Source organism: Pleurodeles waltl, chromosome 11 (genome assembly GCF_031143425.1).
Source record: "Pleurodeles waltl isolate 20211129_DDA chromosome 11, aPleWal1.hap1.20221129, whole genome shotgun sequence".
NCBI classification, from domain to species: Eukaryota; Metazoa; Chordata; class Amphibia; order Caudata; family Salamandridae; genus Pleurodeles; species Pleurodeles waltl.
Genome location: NC_090450.1, coordinates 902370303 through 902382449, shown reverse-complemented (window position 1 = coordinate 902382449; position 12147 = coordinate 902370303). Strand labels below are relative to the sequence as shown.

The 12147-nt window shown below is 41.2% G+C and overlaps 1 protein-coding gene across 1 annotated transcript in view; it reads right to left on the bottom strand.

Annotated features, from left to right (window-relative positions):
• Positions 1 to 12147, bottom strand: part of TMEM116 (transmembrane protein 116) — a 186545-nt gene that overhangs the window by 69095 nt on the left and 105303 nt on the right. The window contains exon 4 of the mRNA XM_069214823.1: positions 1034 to 1165. Coding sequence (XP_069070924.1) covers positions 1034 to 1165 — 132 coding nt within the window. The remainder of the gene's footprint in view (positions 1 to 1033; positions 1166 to 12147) is intronic.

Below are 12147 nucleotides of genomic sequence, written 5' to 3'. Positions count from 1 at the left end.
TTAAAACTTTAAAAATTCATATAGCTGGGTCCCCTATAGGATTTTTGTCATTTTGATGTAATTTTATTTATCAATGTTCACTCTATTTTTCAAATACAGTTTGAGATTTTTTTATTGTGTTGCGCTTCGGCTTTATTACTGTTTTGGTATTGCATAAATACTTAACATATTGCCCTAATTAAGAATGTCTGGTTTGTCTCATAACTACCAGCTGTTGAGCCTAGCTTAATTTAGTGACTGTAAGGATTCAGCCTGACAAAGGTTGTGATTTTCCCTTTATATGGGTAGTCACCTGCTCCAAATAATAATCCAATTTCTTACACGGATGCTGTCCTACCTCCCCCGCATCTTCTCCATGCCTTGGTTCTTGTAATTTAACCCAGTCTTCTGCCTATGATAAAGAACACAGGGAAGAGATATGTCCATGCAGGCAAGATGTGGCAAAAGTCTGTCCCATTTCATGCTCTCGTAAGGTGGTTGATGCAAGACTCTAAGTCTCTATACGAGGGAGGGTTGGGACACAGAGCCTGTTAACAGTGGCCGGCAGTGTGGAGACACTAGATCTAATATCTAAAGGTGAGCAGCCCTTAGCTATTAGAGATGATGAAGACTGCTTTACTTTCAGCCTGCATCTTACCCATGAGCAAGGCGTAGTGTGTATCTGAGCTACAGCCTCATGATTCTCATTCTCGTATGAGGAAAGCCTAGCTAAAAGCCAAACAGGAAGATCTGTCTACCCATGGTAGAGCCCTTGTAAAGCAGATGTCATCCTCCAGGATTGGAAAGATGCACCAATTTCTAAATTTGATATATTTATCAACTGAAAAAAACCATTAACTTTTACCAATCTGACACTTCCGATGAGGATGAAAATGTCCAAAAAGTTTTCAAGTTGAATCTCAAAATTACCAGCATGTAAAATGACTTTGTGAGTTGTGAGAGATAGGAGTCGTTACCACATCAAATGTACACAGTGATTCTATAAAAAATATTATTTGAAAATATAAAAATGTGCATCACGACAGATGTTTACCTGTCCTGTGGTTTGGAGGTTGTAGCAAGCAATGTTATGATTTTTTACTGTTTTTCCATAGAGAGAAGCTCCTACCAGCCAGCAGAAGCCCAGAAGCAGGTCTGATACGCTGAGATAGAAGAGTGGTCTCACCTGGGGAAAGAAGTTTGGGTTACTAAAATATAGACGGCCATTTCAGCATAGGAATTTACCAAGATCTCTAGTGCAAGAAATATTCTAATAAATTACAATCATTTGATATATAAGCAGCTGAAGATTTTTACCCCAAAGGAAGAGTGGGTTGTTTTTTCTGTGCCTTAGTTTTTATCACATTATGTAGGACTGAGTGTAGCTGGCCCTCATTTTTACTTACCATATTTACCTACAAGGCAGGCAGTGCAATGATTTGTAAGAACAAATAAAATATCCAAGAATGCCTACTAGATGGCTTAGAAAGCTAGCGCTTGTGATCTTCAGGCTCAGAGTTTGAATCTGAATAAGGGCAACTCGAGGCAAACTGAGTACCATTAAATTGAGCAATATTAACACCTGTTATCTACAGCATGTATACATTTCAAAAGTGCAGTATGAAGCACAGAAGCACTATACAAAACAAGTTATTGTAGTGTACAGTAGAGTGACATTTATATAGCATTACTGTGCCTAAGGGGGCTCTGCAGCACTGCCTACATGGGAGGCATACTACACCATGTAGATGTGTGGTTGGAAGAGTGTTTTCTTTGATATGATCCTATGTGACTCAATGTTGTATGTGCTGACCAGAGGTTATTGTAATATGGGATGCAGCACTTCATTGATGAAGAAATGTGAGAGATAGGCATGCAGTTTATGGTTTTCATTTAGCTGGTAGCTTTGATCAGCTCCTTAGGGCCCTTTATCATATTTCTTATGGTCACAGTCCACTAAGCTGGTTACCGCACAGGGTTGGTCATTCTGAGATTTGTTTGTTTATATTTATTGCCCTGAGCAGGCATAGGGTGGAGGGACATATGGTTAGGAAATCTGATTGCATGGACTTTGTTACAATCATCCTTTATGATTGTCATAGTAAGACTTCAAGAGGTGGTCACAGGATGTAGTTAGGTGGGACCTCCAATTGTGGAATAAATTCGAGTCTTCTACTGGCCTACAGTATGCAGACAATCTTTTTAGTTAATCTATGCCTGAGGTATAGCCCATTGACATAGTCCAGCTTCAGGAAGAATTCTAGCTTTTTTTGGTATCAAAGGTATGGTGAGGTGCTGCAGCGTTTCCATTATGTAGAAGAGGCTCTTTGTGGCCTTGTTTACATCTGGTACCAAGGATAGATCTGAATCTCCCCTAGGTTTCTTAACTCTCTTGATGTAGCTGAGGGAACAAATAGTTCCTTTAGCCATATTGTTAGAAATGGGGTCTCTAGTTGGCAGTCGGCTTGCACCCTGTGCAAGTAGGAACCCTCAGTCTAGTCAGGACAAGGGAGATACCCGCTCAGATAACCCCTGCTCACCCCCTTGGTAGCTTGGCACAAGCAGCCAGGTTTATCTCAGAAGCAATGTGTAAAGCATTTGCACATAACACACAGTAATAAGTGAAAACACTACAAACGGACACCACACCAGTTTTAGAAAAATAGCCAATATTTATCTATATAAAACAGGACCGAATATGATAAAAATCCAACATACAGTAATAAAAATAGTAATTCTGCAAGATTTGCTCAGAAATACAGTTCCTTTAAGTCAATAGCTCCACCTGGGGCTATCATGGCGTCGTTATCAACAAAACCAACAGTTCAGGCCGGCCGCAGCGTTGTGGGCCAGCTACGGTGTCGGGAAGACCCACAAACAGTACCTTGGATTTGCAGGGCGTCGTGATCCTTGCGGTGAGCTCCGGAGAGTGGTGTCACTAACGTTACGGTATCGGTTCCAGAGTCGGTGCTGGAGTCGTCGGGTCTTTGAGGTCACACGCGTTGCGGATCGAACTCCAGGCTGATGAAGTCAGGTGTGCTGGCGTTGATGCTGTCGGGGCTGTGGTATGAAGCAGGACGATGCAGTGTGCGGTGCCCACAGGTCACGGTGCAGGCAGCGGCTCGGTGACGGCATCCAGCGGCGTCGGTGAGACCAGTGCTGCGGTGTGAAGCGGGGCGGTGCGACATGTGGTGTCCACAGGTCACGGTGCAGGCAGTGTTGTCGTCATTGCTGAAGCGCTGTCATCGGTAGGCCCATGCCAGCGGTGCGGGACGGGGCGGTGCTTCGTGACCCTCATGAGCGGTGTCCACAGGACACGGTGCCGGCAGGAGGCCTAGTGACGACACAGGAGTCGATGGTGCTGGCGTCAGTGGACCGGGGCTGAGGTGTGGGACGGGATGGTGCTTTGTGTACCTCATGAGCGGTGTCCACAGGCCACAGTGCAGGCAGTGGCACCGGTGTCAGCAGGAGCAGCGACGGCGGGGATGCCCAGGCTGCAGTGTGAGCAGGCGATGCCAGAGTGCGGGGCCCACAGGTCGTGGTGCGAGCAGCGGCTCAGTGAAGTTGTCCGATGACGGCATCGGGAAGACCAGGGTCGCGGTGCGAAGCGGGGCAACGTGACTCCGTGTGGCGTCGGCAGGTCACGGTGTAGGCCAGCAGCATCGTTGGCAACGGCGCTGTGGTTTTTCCTCTTGAACAGCACAAAACACACAGTTCCCAGTGCTGCAGGCTGAGGAAACTGAAGTCTTTGGTGTCCCTGAGACTTCCAATAGGAGGCAAGCTCTACTCCAAGCCCTTGGAGAATTTTCTCAAGCAGGACACACAGCAAAGTTCACCCTTTGCACTCTTTTCAGGCAGAAGCAGCAACTGCAGGCCAGTCCAGAAAAGAAACACAGCAAAGGGACAGTACTCCTCCTTCAGCTCTTCAGCTCTTCTCCTGGGCAGAGGTTCCTCTTGATTCCAGAAAGATTCTAAAAGTCTGGGGTTTTGGGTCTTCTTCTTATACCAGTTCTGCCTTTGAAGTTGGCAAACTTCAAAGCAAAGTCTCAAGTGTTTGCAAGATCCTTCCTTGTCCAGGCCAGGCCCCAGACACACACCAGGGGGTCGGAGACTGCATTGTGTGAAGGCAGGCACAGTCCTTTCAGGTGTGAACGACCACTCCTCCCTCCTCTCTAGCTCAGATGGCTCATCAGGATATGCAGGCTACACCCCCACCCCTTTTTGTGTCACTGTCTAGAGAGGTGCAAAACAGCCCAACTGTCAAACTGACCCAGACAGACAATCCACAAACAGGCAGAGTCACAGAAGGGTATAAGCAACAAAATGCCTACTTTCTAAAAGTGGCATATCCAAACAGACAATTTAAAAACCAACTTCACTAAAAGATGTATTTTTAAATTGTGAGTTCAGAGACCCTAAACTCCACATTTTTATCTGCTCTCAAAGGGAACTGCGCTTTACGGATTTTTAAAAGGCAGCCCCCATGTTAACCTATGAGAGAGGCCTTGCACAGTGAAAACCGAATGTGGCAGTATTTCACTGTTAGGACATATAAAACACACTAGTATATGTCCTACCTTAAACATACACTGCACTCTGCCCCTGGGGCTACCTAGGGCCTACCATAGGGGTGCCTGACATGTAGCAGAAGGGAAGGTTTAGGCCTGCCATGTGGGTACACTTGCCAAGTCGAATTGTCAGTTTAAAACTGCACACACAGACACTGCAGTGGCAGGTCTGAGCCATGTTTACAGGGCTACTAATGTGGGTGGCACAACCAGTGCTGCAGACCTACTAGTAGCATTTTGGACTTACCAGTAAATCAAATATGCCAATCATGGATCAACCAATCAACAGTACCCTTTACACAGACAACATATGCACTTTAGCACTGGTTAGCAGTGGTAACGTGCCCAGAGTCCTAAAGCCAACAAAAACAGTTCAGAAAAATAGGAGGAAACAGACAAAAAGACTGGGGATGACCCTGCAAAAAGGGCCATTTCCAACACATATTATGGTAGTCTGGTGTCTGTGCCCTTGTTCACGTCATGATCTCTGTCTCTGCAGTGGATGTCATGATCTATGTCTCTGCGGTAGATGCAGTCAAGTCTTGACATGTAGAGGTCTGTTAGCCAACCATTTGTAGAAATATGTATTATCTGCACAGTTGTAACAGGTGAGGTAGAACAAATTAATCAGGTCTGATAAGGGGGCCTGGTTGATGCTGAATAAGAGAGGAGATATGATGGACCCCTGAGAAAGGCCACAATATTGGGTGTGAGAGGGTGATGTGAAAGGAGGTAGGGTCACTATGCTTTGTTTGTCTTTGAGGTATGAAGCAATCCATTTCAAGGTATTTTCATGTATTCCACGATAATGGAGTTTTTGTAGTAGCACGTGGTGGAAAGTGTCAGTTCTTGCTGATAGGTCCAAAAGCAATAGGGCAGCCACTCTTTTCTCCACTGTGGGTTTTAGGTAATTCTATATGGACACAAGGGCTAATTCTGTGCCTGTACCTGGTGTAAATCCTGATTTGTAACCCCACACATACTGTTGATAGTGGGTAAGACCCCATACACAAACTAGTGTCTCACTTTCAATGACTGCAAATAAATAGTTCTTCTGCAGGTGAAAGAGCACGTGATCCATAAGCCACTATCCATTCCTTCTCTTGTTCATCAATTTGAGAAAGCACAGTCCCCAAGCCTTTTTTGCTGCATCAGTGGTAACACACATTTTGTACTTGGGATCAAAACGTCTAAAAAATGGGACATTGCATGTATCTTTTTTAACATTTATAAATTCCTTTTGACATTTTACAATCCAAACAAATTTGACTCTATTTTTTAGAGAATCCCTAATGCTATGTGGTTTTTCAGCAACATTTTGTACAAAGTTTGAGCAAAATTCAACCAAGCCTATGAATGCTCTGACATCATTCTTGCTTGATGGCAGTGTAGCATTACAGATCACATCAACTAATGTTTTCTTAGGGTTAATTCCCCTACCATTGATGTTATTACCCAAATGTGTCACCTCTTCTCTGGCAAACCTGCAATTTCCAAATTCTACTGTCAGTCCCTTTTGTTCTAACATTTGCAATACTTGTCTCAATTTATTTTCATGTTCCTCTGTAGTTTCACCCATAATTAGAATGTCATTCAGTAAAAAAACATAAGTTTATCTTTCTAATAGATTGCTCATGAGTCTCTGAAACATGGTACCTGCTGACGCCAACCCAAAAGGAACTAACTGCTGTGATAAAAGTTGTCAATTTCCTGCATTCTGGATGTAATTCCACCTGGTGATATGTAGACTTTAAATCCAGGGTTGAAAACCAGTTTGCACCCTTGGCATTTGCCAACATTCTATTGATCCTGGGTAATGGATATTGGGCCACCAGAATCTTTTTGTTTAATTCTCTAAGGTTGACGCGTAATTTGACTTTCCAATTAGACCTGCTGACCACCACACCCATTCAGCTGATTCTACTTGTTCTGTAATACCACTCCTAACCAAATCTTTCAATTACTGCGTAACTTCTTCTCTGATGGAAAAGGGAATATATCTTGCCATGGGTATACATGGTATAGCTGTAGATTTCATCTCTATTTTATGAATAATATCTTTTAACAACCCCACTTTTCCAGAAAAGAGGCTAGAAAATTCACTTAAAAACTGTTTTAGCCAATATCCTTTTCCATCTGAACAGTAAGAACTGGTTCTATATTATTGGGATCCAACATTATCCCTAATTCTCTTTGATCGTACCACATAACAACTGATGGACCTTTTTGCAAAACATATAACTTGCATGTAGCTTTCCTTCCCTTAAATGTGAATTCAGAACTTTTGAAACCTATCAGTTACACGTTTTAATATGAAGTGTTAGTACTTACATTGTCAATCCAACTTCCTAGCATGTGATATCATGGTGTTTCTTGTCACAGGCATGACGTTACGCAGCATAACTGAAATCCTTGCAATGGGGCTGATATTCTTTTTCAATAGGTTCATCCTCGTCACCATTTTCTTAAATAATAGACTTCATTAAGTAGTAAAATGAATTCTTTATGCAACCTCAGCATCGCAAATGCAGCAACGCTTACAGAAGCTGCCTGCTCGCTGCGCAGTCCCTTCTCAACTCCCAGACCTCTAACACTCGGGTTCATGTTACATTCTAAATTCCATTACCTACTTAAACATGTTTTTTTATTACCTAAACTTAATACACAACTAACCTTAAGACCACAGAAAGCCGAGTAAAACATACCATTCAATATTTTACCTAGGAAAGAGCTATTAGATATTTGTCTGTATTTTGCTGGGTCGAATGGGTAAAGTTTCTACCTTATGAGTAGTCTAATATAAGAAGTTTTCAACTCTGGTAGAAAGTAACCAAGGGTCAACTTTATTACACTTTGTGCAAGTGCAAAATCACCAGACGTGGCGCAAACCAATGCAAACTGCTGATTCGAGAATTACTTACAAGTCCAATCATTTTTTGTGATGGAAAGTTAAGATGCCTAAATTAATGCAAAGTAGCGTTGTGTGGTAGTTTGCTTTAGGAGGGTGTCCCTTGGGGGTGTACCATGGGCGCTTCCATATAACTTGTCATGGCTTTTATAGTGAATCCCTATCCTACTTTCTAACATTTGTAGACAGGGCCTATGCCTCCTTGTGATGGGTACAAAGACTAAGAACGTATTACGTGGCAGAAGATTGGTGTTGTGGTATTTCTGCATTTCAGCACTCGAGATTGTGCAATTATGCTAGAATCATATGGAGTTCCTTAGATAAGCAGTCTGGATCACTTATGCTTGTGGGCAGTAGTATTATTCAGTATGCCTACTTTGATAATTTAGCAAAAAGGCATGGGTTACAGGGAAATCAATTTGTTATTAACAGGAGCTATTTTTGTTTTATAAATGTGTGTTCATGTTACAAGAATCACAATTATGCCACATGTTAGGTCATCAAAAAGTAATTTACCTTATGCCGGTAGATCATAAAGTGAACAGCTGCATTCATATAAATAATTGAAATGACAACTTAGTAGACAAATGCATTTATATCAGTGTTATCAACTCAACTCGTCTCACAGTATATTGGATTTGTGTGGAACATGAATTTATTAAATGTCCAGCAAAGTTTGCACAAGGCTCTCCCTTAACATCTGCCAAGAAGATTGTTGCAATCTGAAATCAATGACTGATCGCTTATATTATGTATTTATTTTTAAGTGTTAAAGTAGAGTTAGCGTGGATCAGAAAAAAGTGCACTTCATGCTGTTTGAAAAGAAAACTATGCAAAGTATATTTAAAAATACAGGAAAAAGTTGGAAGATCCTCAACAGCCTCAACAGAAAGGAAAACATTCTCTCTCTGCATTTTCTTCATATTTTGTCTTTGTTCATTTTATCTCCACATCACTGTTGAAAGAGGTGCGTATAGTGCTTTTTCTTCCGAATGGGGCAGAGACTCAAAGTCCATATTTATCCCAGTGCTCACAGTTTTGATCTAACAATTATGGAGAAATGTGCTACACATTTGAAAGCTCTTTAGCACCTTCTCAGAAATAAGAAGAGCTACATAATGCAATTGAAAAAGGTTTGACGAAAATGGAGGACCACAGCCACGTTTTAAAAGTCTCTTGAATAAATTATGGGATCTCCTCCTAACTGCTATGTTGCCCAACAGGGCCACTGGAAATGTTCAACTAAGCAAGGAAAGTATCAGGATGTAGCGCATAAGGGGTAAGGCAGGCAATTTTCAACTGTGTACGAGCGGTAAAGGTGGCAAATGGAGATATTTTAGAGCAGAGGCTATGCAGATGAATCTTTGATACATAAGACCAGTATTGTGGCTGCATGAAGCAGTGCCCTCAGACCTAAAACAAGTGAGCAGTGGTTCTAAAATTAATTAAAAAACAACCTGGGTTTCAATTGAAATGCACTGATTAGAAGGGAGAATCCATTTATACGGGATGGACAAGAATTAATATTAAAGTGGATATCCATAGTGATATGAAAATCATGCCAAAACCTAGTGGGTGTGGTTATGCCATTAATGTTCAACTCATGTTTTAATCAACAACTTTGCCCAGATGTGGAATGTAAAGGGGATTCTTAGCTCAGCAGTTGGGAAGGTGAAAGGTGCTGGTGTGTGGTGAGGGGCTAGTGGTCTATCTACGTTTCTACTAATAAAGACAAAAACTGACTTTTGGTTTCAGCATCTTTCTTTATGAACTGCAAGTACCTAATCCGGCACACAAAAGGGACTAGGCTGTCTATTTAAGCACTCCCTTCCTGAGTTTCAGGGTGACTAGCCCAGGCCCCCATGAACAAAGTCAGAATCACTAAGTGGTAATAAACCTGCAAACAGTAATTATTACTAGATATCATGAAAGTTGACCATTTATTAGAAGATGAGTCCTGGTACAACTTTAGATTGAAAAAAATGTGCCATTTCAATTGTTGTTGACCGAGAGACACGGAATATCCTGCAGTGTTAACTTCTGAGAAGCTCTGTGGCTCACCAGCAAAGGCTGTGCTGGTTTATCCTGATCTCTTTTTCAATTAACAATTGACCTGTACAGCATGACGGGCCATTCTCAGCAATTCAGAGTTTGAAACCAATGTTAAAGTTAGGTCTTCTTTTGTGTTGGGCTGTATTGATGTAGACTACCAGTGTACCATTCACTGCAGTTCACCTCTGGCAGACCTTACATATAAAACTTAATTTTTATCTTCAGGGTTTGGGGTAGTTTGGATTAAGTTGACATACGAAAATTTTAGTAGCTAACAAAAGTCTGATCATGGTGATTCATGTCAATGCTTGAAATGTCCACTGGGCATTTACTCCATTGCCCTGGCGGAAGACGGGCCGACTGCCAAAAAATAAATCCGTCCCTTAGAAATTAACCTCATTTAAATAACAGACATGCTTCTTGATTGAAAAAAATTCAAGGATTATCTGAAATCTCCTGATGCGAAATAATAATTTCTGAGTCCAAGCAATGTGGTGAACAGCGCGTAGAGACACATTCCACATAGTGCACCCTGTTAATTATTTTATTTGTTCTATCTTTTTGTTTTGTGAATTATAAAGCTGCTCTTGAATTTGTAAGAGATGGTGTATTGAGTCTTGTGTGTTGCTGTATCCTATTTCCAGGAAAACTGTTTTTCAACAAGGAATTCTAAAATGACCATTTCCTTAAAAATACAAGCTATATTTGATGCAAGTATCTGACTTTTCTATATTGTAGGTCTTATTTCTGTAAGAATGTTTCATAATTCACGATTTGGGGATTTTTTTCGTTTCAACATTTTCTATCTTTTATCTGTATACAATTTGTAGTACAGATGATCATGTTGTAAATATGTATTGATACTTTTCTGGTCTTAAGACACATATGCTGTATTTTAATATTTGATTCATTAGTTTTAAGGTTTAATTTCAATATTGTTTTAGAAATTAATAAATAAATAGAAAACATGAAATATTTAAGACCTTTGTAAATTAATCTCTCGTTTTGAAGAGAAGCAGCTTCTGTTATTACTAATTAATATTCAGTTCAATGATGATTGAAAAGGTACCAATGGATATTTGGGGTAGCATCTAGTTAGTTCGCTAGATGGATGTGCTTCGTCTTGACCCACCCACTTATTTCCAACACCATTGAATCTCTTGTGTTAAACAGTGCTCTGAAGTGGTTGCAATCAACATTTATATTGCTCTACAAAACACTTGCGATTTCTGAGCTTTGTAGCATGAGAAGCTCCCTAGTGCACAGACGGCAGGCTGTTTCTTTAATGAAAGCTACTCCATTTCTGTGAAGTAGTTTTGCGCAGATCGCATTGAACCTAGGGTGAGGCAAGACTAGGCAACCACCTTTGGTAGCAACTTGTGACTTCAACTACACGAAGCAGACATTGTTTGGGGCCATGAGAAGCACATTGTCACTTGGCTCTTGCAACATAAATCCTTGACAAAGGTACTGTAAAAATAAAATCTAGATGGCAATGGTGGGTGACAGAGTACATATTGACTGTACTCCGCTCAAATCAATTTGAATCCTGGGATAATGAATAGGAAAAAGTTATTTACCTGTAACTACAGTTCTACAGCATTGGCACTAGTATGTTTCATAGATTCACATGCTTGAATTTTCACAGGTGTTAGGCTTGGAACCCTTGGTAGTCAATGTTATAGCACAGTTTCAATACAGCAACTGGCATAGAAGCTGATTGGGCAATCCTTTACAGATATTAATCAGCCCATCCCCATCATTAGACCTGAAGTCTAGAAAAACAGGTGGAGTGGCTCCAGGCTCCAACCCTCCTTGGATTCTCCAGCTGCCGAAGTTTCATAGCTTGTTACAGAGTATATCAGCCAATATACCTAATTACACCTGAAGTCCAGACAATCAATTGAAGAGGCTCCGGGCTTCAACCCTGCTCAGAGTCTGTAGCAGCCAGAGCTTTGTAGCTTGAAACAGAGTACTCATGAACGTTGAGGCAGGTAGGTGCATGTGAGTCTATGAAAGATACCAATGCTACAGAAAGTAGCTTTATCTTCTGCAGCATTGGATCTCTCATAGATTCATTCACATGCTGCCATGTTGGTATGGTTAGGACCACGTTTCCATAGGAAACTGCACCTAGGCATTTTGTGAATATTCTGGGAGTAAAATTGAGGTTGAAGGGAAGTGATCTGAACTGGTAGCATAGTCCATCAACCATAACACTGAGATATTTGCTATGTCTCTGATGTTTTGTGAGCTGAAAATATGCATCTTTCAGATCTATTGATGCCATGTAGTTGTGACTGTTTATGGATTGCAAAATATCCACTATTGTTAACATTCTGAATGTCTTTTTCTTTACGTATTTTTTAAGAGCCCTCAGATCTAAAATGAGCCAACATTCACCAGTCTTCTTGCAGTAGAAACCCAGATTCCTTTCATTGTGCTATGCTGGCTCTATTGCAGCTTCCATAATAATTTTTTTTGGCTTCTGCTAGAAGATCTCCAGTTGTTGATTTTGTTCTTTTTCTGGAGGTGAATTTGGTAATATTGTAGTGAACTCTATCAGATGTCCCTACTGAACTCCATCCAGGATCCAATGTTATTTGTTGCCATGCTGATAAAAAGTCATTCACCTTTCCT